The sequence below is a fragment of the Myotis nattereri genome, assembly GCF_964212035.1.
Source record: "Myotis nattereri genome assembly, chromosome: 14".
NCBI classification, from domain to species: Eukaryota; Metazoa; Chordata; class Mammalia; order Chiroptera; family Vespertilionidae; genus Myotis; species Myotis nattereri.
The window spans coordinates 61,489,738-61,512,639 of NC_138089.1; the positions used below are offsets into that span (position 1 = coordinate 61,489,738).

General features: G+C 53.1%; 2 protein-coding genes across 11 annotated transcripts in view; one reads left to right on the forward strand and one right to left on the reverse strand.

The window, feature by feature from the left end:
- KLHL18 (kelch like family member 18) overlaps positions 1–18,817 on the reverse strand; it is a 47,994-nt gene extending 29,177 nt beyond the window's left edge. The window contains exon 1 of one of the 3 annotated variants that reach the window (XM_081106346.1): positions 18,364–18,548. In XM_081106346.1, the coding sequence (XP_080962472.1) occupies positions 18,364–18,492 (129 nt within the window). In that variant the 5' untranslated portion in view covers positions 18,493–18,548. Of the gene's footprint in view, positions 1–18,363 lie in introns of all 3 variants that reach the window. The other 2 variants (XM_081106345.1, XM_081106347.1) reach the window with 2 other exon arrangements.
- Positions 18,818–18,853: 36 nt separating this feature from the next.
- Positions 18,854–22,902, forward strand: part of KIF9 (kinesin family member 9) — a 35,841-nt gene continuing 31,792 nt past the window's right edge. For 2 of the 8 annotated variants that reach the window (XM_081106335.1, XM_081106338.1), the window contains exons 1-3: positions 18,874–18,974; positions 19,940–20,173; positions 22,608–22,831. In XM_081106335.1, the coding sequence (XP_080962461.1) occupies positions 20,140–20,173; positions 22,608–22,831 (258 nt within the window). In that variant the 5' untranslated portion in view covers positions 18,874–18,974; positions 19,940–20,139. Of the gene's footprint in view, positions 18,975–19,939; positions 20,174–22,607; positions 22,832–22,902 lie in introns of those variants that run through there. The other 6 variants (XM_081106337.1, XM_081106340.1, XM_081106342.1 and 3 more) reach the window with 5 other exon arrangements.

Consider the following 22,902-nt stretch of genomic DNA (forward strand, 5'->3'; position numbering starts at 1 on the left):
GATATCTTTTCTGCCTTTATTATCATTTCAATGATGTCACAGGAGGGAATGGATGTTACAATGTGTGTTCAATCTGCCGTGTCCACCGCTACGTGTTTATTTTTCATCGAGAAAGTGGGAAAACTCAGAGAACAAGCTGCATGTGCTGTCTGACTGGGCGACCTGATTCCCAAAAGCGCTCAGCTGGAAAGAAGACAGCTGCCTGGGGAGCAGCGCGCAGATGACAGCTGCATCGTGTTCAGCTCAAGTCTGTCTCTATCTGGAAGGGAGACCATGACGGGAAAGGGGAAACGATTCGTCTTATGAGGAATAGCTAAGGAGAGTTGGTCTGGAAAAGATAATTTTGGAGTCGGGGCCCAACACTGTCTCAAACCCTAGAATGCCTATCACACGAAGGAGGGCAGGCCCAGAAGGAAGCGGATTTTAGTTGAAAGAATAAGCGTGTGAGAGGGAGTCCTTCACTGGATCTAAAACTATTAAGGGACCTTCCAATTCTACAGTCCTGGGCTCTTACACTTTCGTGAAAAGCTTTAAAAACACCAAATACCCTCATTTATAATCTCAGTTTTTTAAAATGTCACTTAAGAAAAATGAGATGATCATTTATTGAGTTCCCATTATATTTTCTCATTTTAGTCCTCTGCTATGAATTCCAGTAAACCAAGATTTAGAAGTTAGGTAACTTGCCCAAAAGTTAAATAGTTATTATGTGAAAAATAAAATAAACATATCCTCGGGTGAGGATTAAAAAAGTTCCGTTGCACCCAGCTGAGAGCAAATGCTATAGAGGACTAAGATATAAACAACTGAAATCCTCACAGTTCAGTCTGCTTAACAGAACCTGGACCAGAGATAAAAACTCAGGAGTTTTAGGGCCAGCTCTGTTCCAGACATAAGCAAGTTGCCCAATTTCACCATGCTTCAGGTTTCCCGGTTGGAATACAGGATTTTACTTATGGGGGCAGGGCAAGCAATACAGTAATCAATCAATTAATTGATTCTCAGGAGAAGCATTATAAATACTGGTAAACGTTATTATAATAAATCACCCTATTAGACAATATTAGAAAGTACAGCATAGTATTAATTGTCAAAATACGTGCCAATCTCTCCCTCTGTGACCGCCCCAGGGGGACACAGCATAAGGTCATGGCACATGCAAACGAGGCAGCTCCCGCGCCACCGTTCCCTGCTGCAATGGAGGCCAATCTCTCCCCTCACCCCGAGCCTCAGTGACCTCTGCATATGAGGGGCTTGAACTGGATGTGGCTTCTCAACAGGTGGTAGTTGTGCTTATAACAGCTTAACACAAATTCAGGAGAGCTTTTCCCTTTTTTATATACATAGTTGTTTTTCTTTTTAAAAAAACATATTTTTATTGATTTCAGAGAAGAAGGGAAAGAGAGAGAGAGAGAAACATAAATGATGAGAGAGAATCATTGATCAGCTGCCTCCTGTACGCCCCACACTGGGGATGGAGCCCATAACGCAGACATGTGCCCTGACCGGAACTGAACCGTGACCTCCAGGTTCATAAGTTGATGCTCAACCACTGAGCCACACCGGCCGGGTGAGCTTTTCCTTGATTTGATGACATCTACATACATTTGAAGAGTAACTATACACAAGTAAAGATCTGCAGTGCACACGTGGACTTGGGGGTGCCTGGCAATGACTGTGCGGAACCCCTGTGGCATGCAAAGGTAAATAGCGAGTAGGGTCTAAGACTGTAACTAGGCCAAGGGTCCCAGAAGTCCTGAGCACCTTACTGTCTACCTAACCTCTGACATGTTCTCTCTCTCTCTCTCTCTCTCTCTCTCTCACACACACACACACACACACACACCTTCCCGTTCTTCCTTGGAAAGCCTGGGAAACTGCCCTGGTGGTATCTCTGGGTCAACAGGGATGGTGTAGCATGACACCACAAATTCTGTTTCCTATCACAGGCCAAGTGTGGCTCAAGATTCAACCGCTGCTTCTTCATGCAGGAAAGCAGCGGGGCCAAATCTGAGCTGGGAGTCACCTGAGACAGGTGTTCCCAAAGAAAGCAGAGGTGCCCGAACAGACTTCTCCTTGATGGAACATTCCGATGCCGCTGCCCTGCCTTCAAGGAGCTGTGAACACACATCAAACAGGAAGTGAGCAGCTCGTGCCCGGCCTGTGCAGACAGAGCACCCTGGGGGCGTGGGGTCTAGGCAGTCAGAGATGCTGAACGGGCACAAGGAGTCATCCATAATGTTACTGAGCACAAGTCTGAGTCATAAAGGCTGTGACGCTGGTGTGTAAGAATGAGTCTGTGACGGAGACGTAGCAGGGATGAATTAATCTCTAAGATTCCTTTAGGCTAGAAGCCAATCATTGTGGATGTTTAAGGGAGATCCCACGTCCTGGTGGTAAGAACAGATACTGTGGCGCTAAGTCACCTGGGTTCGAACCCGGGTTCTGCCATCTGCGACCTGTGACCCTGGGCTAGTTATTTGACCTCTCTGTGCCTCAATACACACATTTGCAAAATGAGGTCCCTTCTCTCGGGGGTTATTCTGAGGATGAAAGTAGCTAACATCTAGAAGACATTTAACACAGTGCATGACACACATTCAGTGCTATAGGCTGCTTGTTAAAGAAAATGTCCTCAAACTCAGAACTTTATACAAGTTATTTGTAAGACCTTTAGAAAAGGGGTCAGCAAACTATGGTCTAGGGGCCACAATCTGGACTGCCTCTTGGCTCTGTGCAACGCATGACTAAGGGCAGTTTTTACATTTTTATATGGCTGAAAAAAAATCAAAAGAAGACATGTTTCACGATGTGAAAGTTACATGAAATCCAAGCTTCAGTGTCCATATATAGTTTTACTGGACACAGACATATCCACAAAATGGCACAGCTGCGTAGCTGGAACAGTGACCAGGAACCGGCAAAGACAACAACGTCTGCCCTGGCCAGTGTGGCTCAGTTGTTGAGCGTCGTCCCAGCAGTGAGAGGTCGCCGGTTTGATTCCCGGCCAGGGCACATACCCAGGGTGCAGGTTCTAAGAAATAACTTACTTCTGCCCACTGACAGAAAAAGGTTGCAGGCCTCTGCTCTGGACTCACAGGGAACAAACATGAGAAGATGCTGGTCACTCATCTAGGACCCTCAACCCCCACCAGGCCGGTCCTCATCACACCTGATTTGCCGCTGACGCTCACAGACTTTCTCTGCTGACCTAGTGGACGCTGTCTGTCCGTGTGGAATTCAACGCTGAGATCGTGTTGTTTACAAAATGTTTGCTCCTTTCAAAAAGGAGATGAGCTAAGCCTGCAGAGGCACTCGGGCTGGAGCCATGATGGCGTGCAGGGGCCTGCCACCAACAATGTGCCTTTTGTAACCTTTGGTTTCTTAATCACAGTTACACAATTTTCTCTCTTTCTCCATTCCTCCCTCCAGCCCATGGAGTTTAAATGCTAATCAGCCTCGGCAAATAATGCTGCCTCATCCATCAGACATGTAGGAGGTGAGGCCTTGAAGCACCCATCTTCCTACCCCGGGTACCAGCCAACCCTCCACCTTACTGAGCAACCACTGAGCACAAGGCCAGAGCAGCTCAGCTCTCCACTACCAACCGAAATGGGATTCAGATGTCAGAGGAGAGAGGCTATTCCATGTTTGAGATGTGGAGCCTCCGCCTCAGGGACTGTACTTTTCTGTGTTGATCGGCTCCAGTGGCTAACCTTTAGAAAAGGCTCACCTGAAGACCTAAGTCCTGGGCTCCCTCCGGGGCAGCAAGGAGCTATCAGCTGCTCTGTCACCCTCCATGAGTGACAGACCGGCCTGCAGTGGGAGGAGGGTGCTGACCATGGGGGGAGAGGCTGGGCAGGATTTCAAGTCCAGGCCCGTCAGCAGCCCTGTCTTTTCTCCAGTTCAGTACACGAGCTGATAAGTGATGGTCTTGCTGAGGCTAGTTCTGCCAATTCCAGCAGGAGTTCTGATCACTGGTGTCCAGACAAAGCCCGGGGGGGGAGGGGGGACAATCCAGAAAAGGGGGTCTTCCTTGCTGGCCTTAATCAACGGGCTAGAACGGAAGGTGGCTCCCCTGAGCTCTGGGTGGGCCCTGTGGTGCCTTGAGGCCTCCACTCGGCTACCCAGCCAGGTGTTACAGGGCCCCTCTGTACAAACACCGTGGTGCTGGGCCCAGGCCGGGCAGCACGGCACACGGCAAGCACAGTGTTTCACCGACGGGACAGGACGCCGAGGTGCACACAGGAACGGCCAGCAGGTGCCTCTGCCTGTGTGACTCACCGGTTGCATTCCTAAGGGTTTACTTTCTTGGAAAAGGAGTCATTACTTTGGAGAGAGAAGCAAACCCACGACCCGAATTCCAATCAAAACTGAGGTGAGTCACCTGCCTGAGGTCAGAAAAACAGGAGCGAGGCCATTTGGTTCCTCCCCCGAAGTGCGGACAGTGGATCTTGGAGACGTGTGGCTCTTTCCCGCAATTCCACCCTTTCTCCCACCATGGTGATGCCCTGGTCACTTCATTTTTTACATCCTCATCCAAGGAGATGTTTTTACTGATTCTGAGAGAGACACCGAGAGAGAGAGAGAGAGAGAGAGAGAGAGAGAGAGAGAGAGAGAGAGAGAGACACACCATGTGAGAGAGAGAGAGAGAGAGACACCATGTGAGAGCATATCCGTCAGTCCTCTCCTGTGTGCACCCTGGTGTGCCGGACGATGCTCCCACCAACAGAGCCACCCTGCTGGGGCCATACTCTGATCATTTTAATGACCCTGGAACGAATAAGGAAATTAAATTTGTAATTTAAAAACCCACGCTCTAGCTGGTTTGGTTCAGTGGATAGAGCGCCGGCCTGCGGACTGAAGGGTCCCAGGTTCAATTCTGGTCAAGGATGCCCGGGCTGCGGGCTCCATCCCCAGTGGGGGGCGTGCAGGAGGCAGCCAATCAATGATTCTCTCTCATCATTAATGTTTCTATCTCTCTCCCTTCCTCTCTGAAATCAATAAAAATACATGTAAAAAAAAGAGTAGACTAGTGTAGAAATGCTCCCAATGCACACTCAGAGGTGTGATGAAATAACCAAAGTATTACAAATAATACGCTTTAATGGTAGGACTTAATATTATTTAATTATATGTGTATTTTAAATGCAGGCTCCTGAGCATGACCCTAGATCAGTGGTTCTCAACCTTTCCAATGCCGCGACCCTTTAATACAGTTCCCCATGTTGTGGTGACCCCCAATTTCATTGTTACAAATGGAACATAATTAAAGCACAGTGATTAATCACAAAAACAATATGTAATGATAGATGTGTTTTCCGATGGTCTTAGGCGACCCCTGTGAAGGGTCATTCACCCCCAGAGGGGTCGCAACCCACAGGCTGAGAACCGCTGCCCTAGAGTCTCTCTCTCTCTTTTTTTTATTATTATTTTTTTATTTTTTTATTTTTTAAAATATATTTTATTGATTTTTTACAGAGAGGAAGGGAGAGAGATAGAGAGTTAGAAACATCGATGAGAGAGAAACATCGATCAGCTGCCTCCTGCACATCTCCCACTGGGGATGTGCCCGCAACCCAGGTACATGCCCTTAACCGGAATCGAACCTGGGACCTTTCAGTCCGCAGGCCGACGCTCTATCCACTGAGCCAAACCGGTTTCGGCTTTTTTTAAAAAAAATATTTTTTATTGATTTCAGAGAGGAAAAGAGAGAGAGAGAAGCATCAATGATGAGAGAATCATTGATCGGCTGCCTCCTGCACGTTCCCCACTGGGGATTGAGCTCACAACCCGGGCATGTGCCCTTGACCAGAATCGAACCCAGGACCCTTCAGTCCGCAGGCTGACACTCTATCCACTGAGCCAAACCAGCTAGGGCTAATGATATATTTGTCAAATAAGAGTCCTGACAAAAAAACTCGACAATAAAACAAACAAAAACAATCCAATGAAAGAAATGGGCAAAAGACATGAAGAGACATTTCATCAAAAAGAATATTATATGACAAGAATACTGTATGACAAGATGATCACCATTACCCATTAAGAAAATGCAAATTAAAATCACAATGAGCTATCACTACACATTTCACAAAATGACCACAATTTAAAAATAGTGATAGTACCAAATGCTGGTGAGGCCACAGAACTGGGTCACCCACTGTATGAAGTGGGTCTCCAGATAAGCAGAACTAGCAGGGTATGGTGTGTGCGCGCACAGGGTGGGGCAGAGCAGGTCACAGCTGTGATACGCGAAGGGCAGTTTACTCGTTATTATTCCTCACAAACCCGCAGGGTTGGAAAACAGCACATACAATAAAACACCGGGTCCAGCCTGGGGTTCTGATGGCGTTTTCAAGCACACTGTCTGAACCCCTCTATTCTTTTTCTTTTTTAATATATTTTATTGATTTTTTACAGAGAGGAAGGGAGAGGGATAGAGAGTTAGAAACATCAATGAGAGAGAAACATTGATCAGCTGCCTCCTGCACACCCCCTACTGGGAATGTGCCCGCAACCCAGGTACATGCCCTTGACCGGAATCGAACCTGGGACCCTTCAGTCTGCAGGCCGATGGTCCATCCACTGAGCCACACAGGCCAGGGCCCCTCTATTCTTTTTTTGTTTTGTTCTTTTAATCCTCACCTGAGGATATTTTTCCATTGATTTTTTTTAGGGAGAGTGGAAGGGAGAGGGAAAGACAGAGAGAAACATCCATGTGAGAGAAACACATCTATGGGTTGCTTCCTGCACAAGCCCCAACCAGGGCCCAGGCCAAGGAGGAGCCTGCAACCAAGGTCCGTGCCCTTGACCAAAATCAAATCTGGGACCCTTCAGTCCACAGGCCGACGCTCTATCCACTGAGCCACACCAGCCAGGGCTGAAACCCTCTCCTGATGGAGTGTGGGTCTTTCTGCTTTGGGGCCCCACTGTGTAAAGTGACTCCGGAAGGGGTAAGGGAGGAAGTGGCTGACCATCTAGCACTAAAAAAAAAAAATAAATAAGACCTGGCCCTAGCTGGTTGTAGGCTCAATCCCCAGTAGGGGGCGTGCAGGAGGCAGCCAAGCCATGATTCTCTCATCATTGATGTTTCTATCTCTCTCTCCCTCTCCCTTCCTCTCTAAAATCAATAAAATATAATTTTTTAAAAAGACATTATTTTAAAAAAATCCTATATAATAAAAGCCTAATATGCAAATAGACCGAATGGCGGAATAACTGGTGGAATGACCAGCCACTATGACGCGAACTCACCACCAGGGGGAAGATGCCCAACGCAGGAGCTGCCTCCAGCCCGCAGGCTCCAGGCCGGCCAAGGCAGGTGCCAGCGGGGGCCTCAATCACCCTGCCGGTCACCCCACAGATCAGCCCTGATTGTCTGCCAGGACTAGGGACCCTACCCGTGCATGAATTTCGTGCACCGGGCCTCTAGTAAATAAATAAAGACCTGGGCTCTGACCCCAGGTAGAGAGCAAGGGAAAATATTCAGACCTGTCCCACCTCCTCCAAGCCCTCCCTGCCTCCCACCCATGCCCAGGAGGAAGGATGGAGAGGAAAGGAAGACAGGAGGGTGGAGTCTGCAGAAACCACTGAGCCCCTAACTGTACAAACAGCATGTGATCTGCAGATGTTTCTTCCCAGTCCAGACCCTTCCCCATGAGAACTGAAGTTCAGACTGCACCCAACCAGCTCCCAGCCACACCTCCCACCCGACTACCAGGTCTTCCTTGCTCAAGAAACCTCCTGCACGTGGACTTTCATGCTGGCCCTGGAGCAGGCGCTCCCCACCGGTATGCTTCTTCCCACAGCGTGTCTGTCAACGTCCTATTTCCCCACCAGGTCATCACCAGACATGCTCCTCTCCGTGAAGCCACCCACACTCATCTGGAAGTGACTGCCCTCTCTCGGCTCCCTCCGGCCTCGGGCGGTCCCTGTGCATCCCTCGGCCTTGTCTCGTACATCATTGATGGGTGTCTCTCCCCGTCTGTAAAGGCCCAAGATCGGGGCTGACTCCCACTCCCAGCAGGTGCACCGGGCAGTCGAACGCACTTCAACAGGCTGGCTGAAGGGGCCCTTTAGGGAACTCAGCAAACACGTCCCAGCGCCTGACACATGCCAACAACTGTGCCAGAGACATGCTTTACACGCTTCGGAAACTCGACACAGAGGGGAGAAAACTCTCCAGCACACCTAAGCCCGGTTCAGTGTGGGCAGGAGGGCGAGTGATAAGGCACCGGCAGGTCTGAGGTGGGGCTGGGGCCTGCGCGTCTAACAGGACCTCAGGCGATGCTGGTGCTACCGGTGCAGCAGCAGTAAGTGGAGGTGGGGGGGGGGGGGACAGCAGAGGAGGGAGAGTAACCGCACCTGGAGGTGCGAGGAGACGGCCTTTGGGGAGTGGGCGTTCACAGGCTCTGCCCCACGTAAACACACAGGAGGGCAGGCGGGCGGAGTACAAACATGACCACAAGGCGGAGCTGAGCAGACACAAGGCCAGGTGCCCCGGACAACAGGAAGGAGTGGTCGGCCTTTCTCTGCCCTCGGGAACAAGTAGGAAAGGAGCCTCAAAGCACGGGCAGGATGCTGCTGGCAGGTGTGAGCGGACACTCCACGCCGAAGGAAGCCCAGAGCAAAGGCCCAGCAATCGGAGAACACAAGGCAGAAGAGGCAGCCGAGGGGCCACGCCTGGAGGCGGAGCAACAGGAACCCAGCGGCAGTCCTGGAAGAGGCCCTGGAAGAGGCCGGGAGGGTCAGCACCTGCAGGACATCCATCCTTAGGCTTCTCCGCTTACGTCTCACAGATGGCGCTGACGGATCTGTGAGCAGCTTAGCATAACCAGAGGCTCCGTTAAATCAGCAGTCCTTCCCTTAATCCTACTGAAGCCATCACCACCTGCCTCTCCTACACCCCCTCCCCCCCGCCCCCCAGATGTCTTGTGAGAGCCTGCGGTAAGGACAGGGGGAAAGACAAGCTTTACCCACATGGGCAGGAGCATCGTTAAAGACCCGAGAGCTGAGGAGCTCTGTTCTCCTTCCTGCCCCCTCACCCCCAAGTTCCCAACCTGTTTTCCCTGTGATGCAGAACAACAGAAGTTCCTCAAGAACAAGCCCAAAGTGGTCTTTCTTGCTCTGCCCATCAGCATCATCTCTCGGGAATGGGAGAAGCAGGGAAAGGTGCTGGTGATCCTGTGATAGCCTCGCGGACTATAAAAAACGTACCCTCCCTTTCTTAGGCACACCCCTAGCCCCCCGCGTTCATGAGTAAGTGAACAGTTACTGTCTTCATTCATTCACTCACTCGTTCACAAGTGTTTCCTCAGTCACACTGCACGATGCAATGACCTATGTGGGACTTGAGGCTCCCTCTCCAACCTCGGGTCTTTCCACTTTTCTCTGACTTTACGTGGGGGGTGAAGGTACAACAGAAGAGGGAGAGCGTCACCACCCCTGGAGATGACTGCCACCCTTCAGGTGTGCCCGTAGGCCTCGGTGATGCCCGTGCATCACAGGTAACTGGTTCTTACCACACCAGCAGCTTGCTGTTTCCCAAAACGCCACGTCTGCTCCTGCCTCGGGCTCTAGAACACTCTTCCCTCTGCTGAGGACACTCACCCACTCCCATTCCTCAGGGAGGCTGGCTCTGGCCCCTCCAACAAGAAGAGCACTTTAGCCCCCCCCCCCCTTTATTTCTCTTCACAGCACTTATCACTACTGGGCTAGAGGCCTGGTGCACGGATCTGTGCACATTGAAAGGAAATTCTATATAGATATAGAATAAACTTGCTTCATTAGACCTGCTTTCTGATGTAGCTAAACTTTTTTCAGCCCAGTGAAGCACCCCAACTTCTCTTTCAGGTAATTGTCAGCAACACAGCAGTAAATATCAACACAAAGCAGATTATTATTGTAGATCACGCAGGGAGAACAAAGGGTAAATATTTAACTGCAGCCGTGTTTGATTATATTCTATGCAGTGAGAAGACCTGAAGTCATTTTCAAGGTCCACCATTTCTTACTTCTTTTCAGTCGGGTCAAGTTTCTAAGCTTTCTAAATCTCCATTTTCAGCTAATGAAAAGAAAATAGGATTCTACCGAGTCTCGTATCTACCTACTCCAGGACTTCTGTGAGGATCAAATTAAATGAGGCACGGGAAAACGCTTCACAGACATTTGGTTAAAGTGTAAAGTGTTTGCACCTGGCTATGAAGCAAGTGGTGTTCCTGGGCTGAAGAAACTCCAAGGAGGCTAGTTGCTAGGGAGAGGAAGCCGGGCGTTGCTACGTGACATTACCCGGTGCCCATAGCGACCATTCTCGTGCTGGGCTGGGTTGGTGGCTGCATTTTGCACCATGGTGTCTCAGCAGCGTTGGCTGCGATTTGGTGGGCTGTCGCTCCGGGTGGTGGTGGGGTCTGTGTCCCACTTGGGGGAAGCCGAGTGTTGCCTTGTGGGCACCAGGTCCGTGGTGCCGTTTCTCCGTAAATTGTCAGTGCACATCATGGCAGCTCCTGTGTCGAGCGTCTGCCCCCTGGTGGTCATTGGGCATCATAGTGACTGGTCGGATGATCGGACACTTAGCATATTAGCCTTTTATATAAATGGGTTAGTTTTTACATCGGCCAATCACCCCACAAGGATGTGAGCTCACACCCATAGAGGCTTTGCTTACTCAGCTCACTGCTGTGTCGCTGGGCGCATGGTCGGAGTGGATGCATTCCGAACCGAGCACGCTGCTGGATGAGCGTGAGATGGGGAGCCACTCCGAGAGGATGACTTGATCAGAGCTGAGACAGACCCGCTTGCCGCACAGGATCACTCCCTAAAGGGTGAGAATGCTCTCAGCATGGTACTCAGGTCGAAAAAACAAACAAACAAAAACCTGGTTTAGGTAAAAGGTGAAGCATGTCTACATTAGGACCGTGGTTTGCTGAGCACCTATCATGTAAACACCTCAGTGCATGGTTCAGTCACAGCCGTGGGAGTTACAATACTGTACACAATTATGCAATTATTAGAGGCCTGGTGCACGAATTCATGCACAGGTCGGGTCCGGCTGGGGGTGAGGGAGGGGACACAGGAGGTTGGCTGGCCAGCCTCGCCACTGATTGGGGTTAGGGGGGCTGGGCAGGGGCAGGGGCCATGGGCAGTTGGCTGGCTGACTCTGACCCTGATTGGGGTGGGGGGACTGGTGGGGGAGAGGGGCCAGCCAGTGGAAGGGGTTGTGGGTGGTTGGTCGGCCTGCCCCCACCCTTGATTGAGGTGAGGGGGCCCAACTGGTGGTGGGGATGGCTGGAAGGGGGCTGGGCTGATCGGGGCCCAGATGGGGCCCGTTGGCCGCCACAGTGCACGTCATAGTAACCAGTCGTTCTGGTCATTCTACCGGTCCAGTTGCTGGGCTTTTATGTATATAGATTATTGCGATAAGAGCCACAAAATACACATAAAAGAGAGAGGATGAGCCAAAGCCAAGCCCAGCACTGTAGTCCCACATGACCGGATGGATGGCGTGCCGTCCTCACCGAGCCAACAAAGAAATGGTTTGGAAGGAAAGGGGCTTCCTTTCAGACACGATGGGCACGCGGGTCCACAGGGTGAATGGAAACATAGGAGCAAATTAAGGGAGGAACATAGACGGAAGCCCCTTGACTGCAGACGACGCCAACACACCTTGTCCTGGAGACACGCGAGCACAGCCCGCAGGACAGCTGCCAGGGCTGCCTGACGTTCTGAGTTCACAAACCGGCACAGGAAGAATGAGCTCATGACCTGAGCGCCTTGATGTGCGTCTGCTAGGAGCCCATTCCTTTTGGGGGCCATTGGAAGGGCAGCCGCGGGCTGAGCAGCGAGACGTGGCTCTGAACAGCTGAGGCGGCAGCCACAGAGGCTGAGACCAGGATGCGCGCACCTCGCACCAGACAGTTCCCGTCAGGCCTCTGGCTGCCGAGACAGTCACAAAGCACTACCTGCAACCCCCTGCCCACTTGGCAATAACGCGTGAGCCATTAACTCTCTTTTTCAAAATGTGTTATATACATAACATAAATTTACCACTTTAACCCTTTTTCAATCCGCACCCGAGGATATGTTTATTGATTTTTATTTTAGAGAGAGAAGAAGGGAGAAAGAAAGAGAGGAACACCGATGTGCGTCCCTTACGCGGCCCCAAGCAGGACTGAGCCGAAACCTTTCGGTGTGTGGGATAAGGCTCCAAACAACTGAGCCACAGTTCAGGGGCACTAAGTACGTTCACGCTGTTGTGCAACCATCACCACCATCCATCTCCAAACCTTTCCATCTTCCCGAACGGAAACTCTGTACCCACGAAACACTAACTTCCCATCCCCACTCCCCAGCCCCTAAGCAACGACCGGTCTACTTTCTTTCTGCAAATACGTGACTACCCTATTACTTCTCTTAAGTGGAATCGTACCATGTTTGTCCTCGGTGACGGCTTATTTCACTTAGCGTGGTGTCTTCTAGGTTCTTCCATGTTTTAGCGTGTCTCAGGTGTCCTTCCCTTTTCAAGGCTGAATAATATTCCACTGAGGTGTGGGACATGCACCACGTTTGTGTACCCATCCCACCACCGATGCAGCCCTGGCTGCTCCCCCTTCGCATTGTGGATAAAGCCGCTCGGAACGTGGGGAGGCAAATATCTGCTCCTGAGCTTGTTGTTTGAAAGCGTTTTTGTGCATCACACTCTGCCCAGACATATTGGGCCACAGCTGAAACACAGATCGACTCTGCCTGTCGAAAGCCCACACTCTGGCCCTCACCTTCATGGCCCTGAACACAGCCGTCAGGTCCCCGGGAACTCGGGGGCCTGCCATTCTGCAAACAGCGGAGCAGCCTCAGCTGCGACTGAGAAAGGGCGCCAGTATCTCTAGTTGACGCTCCCGGCTCCCGCAGAGCCACAAGACGTTCAAGATCAGGCGCAAATTTTAACAGTAACTTCTCCTACAAGAGTTCCTCAGTCACCAACCGGGATAGTCCCATGTGCCCTGCAGTGAGCTGGGGAAAACAGTTCTCCACTTCTGGTTCGGCTGTTCTCTTTACACAAGAGATTTCTAGAGACGTTGAAACCAAAGAAGTATACGCTGGGGCAACAAAGCCAGTGTAACCTGCTTTGAAGGCCTTAAGCTTTACAAAGGCCAGACATCGTATACAGCAGGGGTCAGCAGACACAAGAGCGGGGCGGCCCAGGGCTGCTTTGTCGATAGAGCTTTACTAGAACACACCCAGGCCCTCGCTCATGTGTCACTGCTTTGGCGCTACAACCCCGGAGTTGAGTAATTGCAACTGAAACTGTCTGACCCACAAATCCTAAAATATTTACTATCTGGCTCTTTACAGAAAATGCCTGCCAGCTCCTGGGTCACACATACTGATTGGTTCATTCTCCCCAGCTGGAAGCAGTGGCGATGGGAGCAGCTGTGGGGCAGAAAGGCCTTCACTGAACGCACTGCAGGGGAAGCTGGCTGGTCCCACCAGGAGGCCATGGGGGTGGCAACTCTCCCCAGATCCAACGCAGGAAGCAGACGCCAGCCCTGCTTGTGGTTTAGGAGGCGTGGAGCACCTGTAGCAGAGCACGTGGCCTCACTTCCCAGCACCCAGCCTGCAGGTGAGCAGTGGAGTCTCGCACAGAACCGGGAGGAGCCCACCTGCGGTGAGCAGCATTCCAGGCACAGGCTTCTTGCCTTACCCAGCGAGCTACCCACCGGCCACACTCCAGAGGCCTCAGGGTGGATGGGCCCCAGGAAGGTTGCCTGGTTGGTAACTGACTTTCCAAGAGTCTTCCAACTCTCAAGAGAGTCAGCAGAAAACCCTGGGAGTGAACTATATTCAGAAGCACAAGTTTTCCAATACAATGTCATTTCAAACTCAAAAGAATCAAGAATGTGACTTGTCCAGAAGACTAGCAGAAAAGCCTCCATCTTCCTTCTCTCCTGCGACAAGTGGTGCTGCATCTGGGATGTACCTCACTGCCCTCCATGCCCAGGGATGACATGGCGGATGTCAGCTCCCGGGCCGGCTTCCTGCCATCAGCGGGCAGGTGAGTGCCCAGAGGATGTGAAAGCATCGCTCCCACCAGCAAACAGCTATGTCGAGCACAGGCGACAGGGCGTTTGCCTCGGGCAATCCCTCAATCTCTCCAAGCCTCCGGGTTTTTACATCTGCAGAATAAATGGCTTTGATGCAGGACCTCCGTGGCTCCTTTCAACATGATTACCTCGCTCTGTAATTATACCTGTGTTGCTCACTGCCTTCCTCATAACACAAAAATGGCATGCATCAACAAGTCCTTACTTCACTTCCTGATATCCTTCTCCACCTACTCTCTCATCACAAAATCAGTGTGACAAATTAGGCAAGATTCCAGAACCAAATGTGTGGCTCTTGAAGCCAGGCTCAGTGGAAACTGTCTGCCTGGATGTAGTGGGCAGACAAAAGGAAGTCTTCTAATACCGTGCCTTTCACCATGAAAAAGACTTTCCTTCTGGAGGCTCAATTCTCAGGTCTGGGTTCAGAACCTCAGCAGGGGCCTTGGGAAATGCTGGGAAGGCCGATACCAGCAGCTCTTGGAGGAGCCACTCACCAGTGATTGCAAAAACAAAGTGTGTGTGTGTAGGCACATCCTCTGTCCTAAGCGTATGGTCAGCAAATAGCATGCAGGTTTGGTGACCCCATTCTGCTCTCACAGATAAAAAGGAAAGAAGTGAGTGAGGGGAGGAGAGGTAGAAACAGTGAATCCGGTGGGTCTGGAGCTCATGAACACGAAGTTGTGGGGACACTCCTTGAATCTGGGGCGTTTGCCCAATTCACTGGACCCAGATGAACACAACAGATGTGACGGGAGCGCTGGGCTCCAGGTGGCCCAGAGGGAAGGGGATGACCCTACAGCTGGGAGCGGACAAGAGCCTCCCTGAACGCAGGCCTTTCTACCCAGAAGGCCTGCACTGCTATCCTCCTAACCTTCGAGATAAAACTTCTTCTGATGGAACCCAACCCAGTTGGACTCATGACCCAAGATGGGCATCAGGGGAGCTGCTCTCAAGAATGAATGCAGCTCTGGCCGGTGGTGCTCAGTGGCTAGAGCGTCGGCCTATGGACTGAAGAGTCCCAGGTTCAATTCCGGTCAAGGGCATATGCCTGGGTTGCGGGCTTGGTCACCAGGGGGAGGTGTGCAGGAGGCAGCTGATCAATGATTCTCTCTCATCATTGATGTTTCTAGCTCTCTCCCTCTCCCTCTCTGAAATTAAAAAAAAAAATATTAAAAAGAAAAAGAACGAATACAAAATTTTGCACATATGTAAGTATGTACATTTTTTTCTGGTGAGAAGGCTCATCGCTTTCATTTTTCAAAGAGGGCCATAGATAGAGAATGTGATTTTTAAAAATCCAATATATTACCCTTTTTAATTATGCCTCTACTTAATTATCCAACAGGTATCTAAGGAATTTAAATTTCAAATATTTCCCCCCCAAATTAAGAAAGGTCAAGAGTTGACAGTGAAGTTTGAGAATGCGGCATGCCTGCTAATGCTTTCACTCTCTCCCGAAAACTCAGAAAGACAGAAGAGATTCCATTATGACGGATTACAGCTGACCCGAGGTAGATCCATTCGCATGATCGCAGCTGAAATCAGTTCAGCCGCTGTCAGTGACAGAAGAGGCGATGGAGATGCCGATGGAATACGAGACCAGCAGTCTAGTCCAGGGGTGGGCAAACTTTTTGACTCGAGGGCCACAACGGGTTCTTAAACTGGACCGGAGGGCCGGAACAAAAGCATGGATGGAGTGTTTGTGTGAACTAATATAAATTCAAAGTAAACATCATTACATACAAGGGTACGGTCTTTTTTTTTTTAGTTTTATTCATTTCAAATGGGCCGAATCCGGCCCGCGGGCCGTAGTTTGCCCACCCCTGGTCTAGTCTCTAGTCCTCGCTCCCCGCCTTAACCTGTGACCTTGGGAGTCCCCCTCCTGTGCTCGGGCCTATCAAATGCAGGCCACCGAAGCAGAACGGTGGTCTGCAAGCACTTTGAAGGCAATGAACATTATGTGTATATAAAACCGTCTAGAATTCATCAGAAGCTGAAACAAATTCAAAACGGCAGAGAGGAAGGGAGAAAGAGAGAGAGACAGGGACATCAGTGATGAGAGAAAATCATTCATCAGCTGCCTCCTGCACGCCCCCCACTGGGGATCAAGCCCGAATCCGGGCGTGCGCCTTCGAGAGGAATCCTATCAGGGACTCTTCAGTCTGCAGGCCAACACAGGTCACATGATTGTTTTAAGTGTATTATTAACTAATGGAAACCTTAACACTTTATAACAATAATTTTACTGATTGATTTTAGAGAGAGATAGGAAAGGAGAGGAAGGGAGGGAGAGAGAAACATCGATTTTTTGTTCCCTCATTGATGCACTTATTGGCTGATCCTCGGATGTGTCCTGACCGGGGACTGAACCCGCAGCCTTTGGTGTATTGGGACGACGCTCTGACGAACTGAGCTCCCGGCCATGGCAAAGCCTGAACACTTATACTAGGAGGTGCTGGTGCCCATTTCACAGATGCAGGAACTGAGTCACCAGCATGGAAGGCACCTGCCCAAGTCCCCACGGCCAGTGAGTGGCCGAGCCAGGGTGCAGGCCCAGGCAGTCAGGCTGTCTGTGCTGTGCACACCCCCGCTCAGGCCCACAACCAAGGAACAGCGAAGCTCCCAGAGAAAGAGAAGCTGAAGGAGACAGAGATCAGCTAAGATGTCACCCTACTTTGGGAGATGGAAAGCGGACCAATGAGGAGTGATGATGGGTGGAGTCTACCGAGTGCTGTGCCCCTCGCAGACCCCGTCCCACACTCCACTGCTGGAGACACAGGTCTCCTCTCCGCCGTGAGCATTAAGGAAGCCCGAAGACGGCAGGCGGGGAGGAGCCCGCCACCCGGGCACATGCCCGTGACCAGAATCGAACCGGGACCCTCTGGTCCCCAGGCCGACGCTCCATCCACTGAGCCACACGGCCAGGGCCGTTCTCGGCCTTTCGTGTCTGGGTCGGCTGGCCCCGGGCAGACCAGTCATTTCTGTCCCGGAGCATTTACAGCGATGAGAAGCGCAGGCCAGGCATCGGGCAAATACCAGACGCGCTCCCGTAATCCTCAGGCTAAGACTGCGAACGAGGATCACCTGCTTTCTGCTGGAAAAGTGGTGCTTAGAAGACGGAACCTGCCCCACTAGGTCGCCACGGGGATGGTCGCCCGGGTCCCTCCCGCACCCGGGGCGCTCTCAGCCTTTCCGCTGGGCTGTCTGCAGAGACCTGACTCCAACAGGAAGGAGAAGTTCCCTGAAGCCGTAAAAATACGAGCAAAGAAGGAGCTCCGTGTGGCTTATCGTCCACAGGAGCCGAGGCTGCGCGGCCAGAGCCCGGCAGGGACGGACGCGGCTGCACCTGCCCATCGGGGCTCCGCGCAGCCGCTGGGCCGGAGGGAGGGCCCGCGGGCCGCCAGCGGGAAGCCCTGCGAAGCCGGGGGGAGCCTGGTCCCGGGAGAGGACCCTGCTGCAGGCGGCCACCGGCCCCCCGCCCGACCTTCGCGGTGATGGGGGCCTCGCAGTGCGGGCCGGGGAGCCGGCTGTCTACCTCAGCAGGTCCCCAGCTCCGATTTTCATCGCTGCTTTTTAAACAACCCCACTTATTTTTTAAAATACAGTTTCGTTGATTTCAGAGGGGACGGGAGAGAGGGAGAGCGACGGAAACATCCATGGTCGGCCGCCTCCCGCACGCCCCGCACTGGGGAGCGAGCCCACAACGCGGGCGGGAGCCCCGACCGGGAATCGAACCCGGGACCCTGCGGTCCGCAGGCCGACGCCCTAACCACTGCGCCACCGGCCAGGGCCAGACCCAGACCCGCAGCTCCAAGTTCTCAGCAGACGAGGCGGCCAGGCGACGGCCACGGGCAAGCGATGCCCGCGAAGGCGCCCCCGCTCCCCCACCACGCGGCGGACCTCGGCACAGGGGTGTCTGGAGGCGGGGCAGGTGCTTCCGCGGAGCCGGCGGAGTGGGGGCCCCACCCTCCTCCAGGGGGGCTGCCGGCCCCTTTCCTCCGGTCCGCGACCGAAAGGGGAGGCGGGCCCCCCGAAGCCCCCCACCCCGAGGGCCCGGGCGCGCGCCGCTCCGCCTTTCCTTCCCGGGGCGGCGCGCTGTGCGGGTCCGTCTCCCGCTCGCCGCCGCCTCCGCCCCACACGGCCTCCCGCGGCCCCGTTCCCCACCTCTCCGCCCGCCAGACATCGCTGCCCTATGGGCCCCGCCCCTCTGCCTTCCCCTCGGTCCCGGCTCCCTCAGCCCCGCGCCGCCGCCAGCCTTCGGTACCTTGAGCGTCACGTCGCACAGCTTGCCCTGCCGGCGGATCTCCTCCATGACGCCGTAGCCGCGACTCGGCAACTCGGACACGGAGAAGTGCACCAGGTCCTCCAGCTCCTCCGCGCCGTCCTCCACCATCTTCACCCGCCGCCGCGACTGCGCAGGCCTGGCCGGCCGGCCGGCTCTCAGCTCCCCGGGGCGGGGCAGGGCGCGGGCGCGCGCCGACGTTGGCTCCGGCGCAGGCCTGGGAACAGACGGGCCTGCGCGGCCGCCGTAGTCGGAGTCGCTTCTGCGCCGGAAGCCCTGCTGCCCCGCTTCCTGGTTCGTGCGCAGCTTTCGTTTCCTTGCTATCTCGACCCTGGTCTCGCACCTGCAGCTGCCGCATTCTTCCTGGAATCAGCGGTCCCATCTCCTGTTTTCCTGATGTTGCCCTGACCTTACTCGTATCTCCACCGAGGACCACGGACTTCATTTCCGCCACTACCTCAATACTTCCGGGACCTACGGAAGCGGCCCGTTGCCATGGCGATCGTGTACACAACCTGGCAGCTGCGCGCGCGGGTTTTCCTTCGCAGCAGTTGCAGTGGTGGTGCTGCGGCGCGGCTGCTGCCTCCGGAGCGGTAAGCAGGGCCCACGCGCCGCCGGGTGGGGTGAATGGAGGTCGGAGAGGAGGGGGTGTACGCCGAGGCGGCGGGCAGCGGCTGGGATCCGAACATCGCTCCACCCGGGAGTTCCCCAGCATCGCTCCCTGACCGGTGAAACCCGGGCGCGGCATCGCGGGGGAGGGGGGGGAGCCTTCCAGGCTGGCTGAGGCTTAGAGTCTTCAGATCTAACGTTCCCTGTCCCCACGAGGGCCCTACGTCGCGCCCAAGGTTCCGAGGATGCGAGGCTGGGGCCAGAGGTATTCCAGGCTCTTCTGCTCTTAACGGTTTTCGAACTTGAAGTGACTTCAGGCTCGCCAGTCCGAGCCCTTTGCTTTACAAATGAGAAAACTGCTCCAGAGAAGGACAGGGATGGTCCTAAGGCCCACTGCCTCCCAGACTCCACACAGGGGTCCGACATGTTGGGTGAGGAAAGGAGAAAGGCCAGTTTCTGCGTGGATCCGAGTATTTTGTTTAGCCCAAGGCTGGGTGCGTTTGGACCCTGTTTGGGGCTGGTTCCGTTGCTGCTGCCGCTCTGGCGATGAGGTTTCCCATGAGAGCCCCTGGCTTGGCAGGAGCGCTGTAAGCTAGGAACTCACCTGGTGCCTACCTTCCCCGCGTATGCCCCCTGTCCTTTTATTGAGCCGTCAGGTGCTTGGTGGCAATTCTATTCCTTCCCACCCCCAAAACAAACGAAGACACCCCGAGCCTCTACAGCAGGGGGCTTCCTGGTGGCCACTCAGAAATATCTAATGGTAGCAGCCCCCGTGAGAGAGCAGCATTCCCCACAAGGACCTACGGGAGGCGGGCCCCCCTAAAGGGAGGGCTGAGCTTAGCTTCTTGAAAGTGGTGCTTGGAAAGCAAGTGTCCTCCTAGAGGGGCTGTGGGCTTCGGGGTGGGTGTGGGAGGGGAGTGACATTTCATGCCCCCGGGGACTCTCTCAGTAGTGACCGAAGATGGACCCACATGTGGAGATGCAGCACCCCTCTGACTTCCAACCATGACCATCACCACCAACCACCATTTCTTGGGCACCTGCTCTGTGCTGGGTACTGCTGTGGACCTTGAGAGGGGATTCAAATAAAAGGCACAGTCCTTTCCCCCAGCAGCTTGTCATGTCATTGGGGAGCTGAAACCCGCTCAGATGATGTGGCGTAAGAACAGTAGCAAGCATCTCAGTAAGTGCGAGGTGCATGGGGTCCCCAAAGGTCTGGGTGCCGAGGGGCTGCTGAGTGGCAGAGGTGCAGGAGGGTGCAGTGAGTAGAGAAGTCGAGAAGGCTTGCCTCTGGGGATGGGCATGGCTCCTGGCATGCGTGGGGCCATGGGTGTGAGCACGGGGAGGGCCTTGGGCAGCACAGATAGGCGACTGCATGTGCATGTTGGCCAATTGCATGGTAGAGAAGGGGCCGGCTCTGAGGGGAGGGTGATGCTTGGAGATGGCCTGCACGGCCCTTGTGCGGCCCGTGGGTGGGGGCTGCCAAGAGGGACCCGTGGGCACCGACCCCCAGAGGCGGCCCTAATAGGTTCCTCTCAGACTGGTCTGGGGAATGGTTCCCAGAGCTTTAGAGATTGAGGGTGTTTGCTGGAGTCAAAACACACCTCCCCCCACTCTCAACTTCCCAATAATCTCCAAAAAGTGAACTTAGAGGGGAGAGGTTCTCCGCAGTTTCTTCAGCTTGGAGTTGGTGTTAGAGCTACTTGTGGCTTTTTGTTCCTCAAGATCAGTTTTGCCGACAAGGATTTCAGGATGGAGATTGGACAAGCCATGACCTTTGCTCACCTGAGGGCCTTTCACATTCAGAGTTATCCTTGGAGGGTTGTACAATTCAGTTGTTTCTTTTTTTTTTTAAATTTTTCTTTATTGTTGAAAGTATACAGGTGTCCACTTTGGTTTTGGTGAGTGTGTGTGTGTGTGTGTGTGTGTGTGTGTTTCCGCATTGACCCCTCCTCCTTGCACCCACCGTCCCAAGCCTGCGCCACACTATTGTCTGTCCGTGGGCTACGCATATATGCATAAGTTCCCCGGTTAATCTCTCCCCCCACCACACACACACACACCCCACACACCTTCCCTCTGAAATTCATCAGTCTGTTCATGGGTCTATGTCTCTAGATCTATTTTGGTCATCAGTTAATTTTATTTATTAGATTCCACATATGGGTGAGATCATGTGATACTTATCTTTTTCTGACTGGCTTATTTCGCTTAGCACAATGCTCTCCAGGCCCATTCATGCTGTTACAATTCCGTTTTTTAGAAATATTTATACTTTGTTATTTGGGTAGGATCTTAGAGATCCGTTAACTCTCCCCCTTTTGTAGCATCTCTGGAGTTTGCTTTACTGCTTGTGGAGTTTATGGTCCTGCCCTGAGAACATGTTTTCCATTGTCGGACAACTCTATTAGGAGGGTCCTTTCCTTAAATCGTGCCCCCTCCCTTGTATCTATAAGCATTCTATCAGACGTTTATTTCAGCCTTTCATTAGTCATGGTAATTATTTGTGATCATACAATACAGGAATACACATATCGGTGTTTCTGTCTGAAAGAAGATGGTGAGACTCCAGTTTTAGGAGGAGAGGACGGAGGGGACTATCTGTGATTCTTTTCTCGATGGGGGGCCAGAGGAGAAAGAGTACAGGATTATGGGCTAGCGGGTCGCGGCTCGATCCCCAGTGTGGGGCGTGCAGGAGGCAGCGGTCAGGATTCTCCCTCTCACTGACGTTTCTCTCTCTCTCCCTCTCCCTTCCTCTCTGAAATCAATAACACTATTGTTTTAAAGAAGAGAATTAGTTTTAATGCTTTTCATGGTAAGTACGTTCAAGAAAAAAACAGTGGCCCTAGCCCAGGGGTGGGCAAACTTTTTGACTCGAGGGCCACAATGGGTTCTTAAACTGGACCGGAGGGCCGGAACAAAAGCATGGATGGAGTGTTTGTGTGAACTAATATAAATTCGAAGTAAACATCATTACATAAAAGGGTACGGTCTTTTTTTTTTTTAGTTTTATTCATTTCAAACGGGCCGAATCCGGCCCGCGGGCCGTAGTTTGCCCACGGCTGCCCTAGCCGGTTTGGCTCAGTGGATGGAGCGTCGGCCTGTGGACTGGGGGGTCCCGGGTTCGATTCTGGTCCAGGGCATGTACCTTGGCTGCAGGCACATCCCCAGTGGGGGATGTGCAGGAGGCAGCTGATCGATGTTTCTCGCTCATCGATGTTTCTAACTCTCTATCCCTCTCCCTTCCTCTCTGTAAAAAAATCAATAAAATATATTTTTTTAAAAAAGAAAAATACAGTGAACAAGGCAATTACCAGTGGACTCAGACGCGGAGCCGTTCTAGAAACCACACCTGAGACGGGCGCGGGAGGGCTGGGGCGGGAGGGGGCGTCTGAGCCTTCGCTCCAGTCTCCTGGGGGCGGGTCGAGGGTGGGCACGACACGGCCGCCTGGAGAGCAGGGTCCTGTGGGCGGAGCACTGAGATGCGCAGGGGGCGGGGGAGATGGCCCCGGGGACAGGACACCACTCCTTCCGCCTCTGCCCGAGGAGTGACGCCCCTCTCGCCGTCGCCTGGTGATGGGCGGCCACTGACGCTGGCGCTGTCTTCCTCTCTCCAGCGAGAATGAGCGCTAGGAAAAAAGTGCACGCGTTTGTCCGTGTCAGACCCACCGATGACTTTGCCCATGAAATGATCAGATACGGCGACGACAACAAAGTAAGTGCGACGCGTGTGCCTCCCGCCTCTCTCCGTCCGGCCGCTCGGGGTGATCAGACGGGACGGGCGAAAGCCCAGCCGGACTCCAGGTCCACCAGGCCCAGCCATTCCCCCGCGATGCTGTCGGTGAGGAAACTCCCCCCTCCCGGTTCCCATCGTCTTTTTGGTTAAGTTTCCCTTTAGCCCTGGCCGGTTCG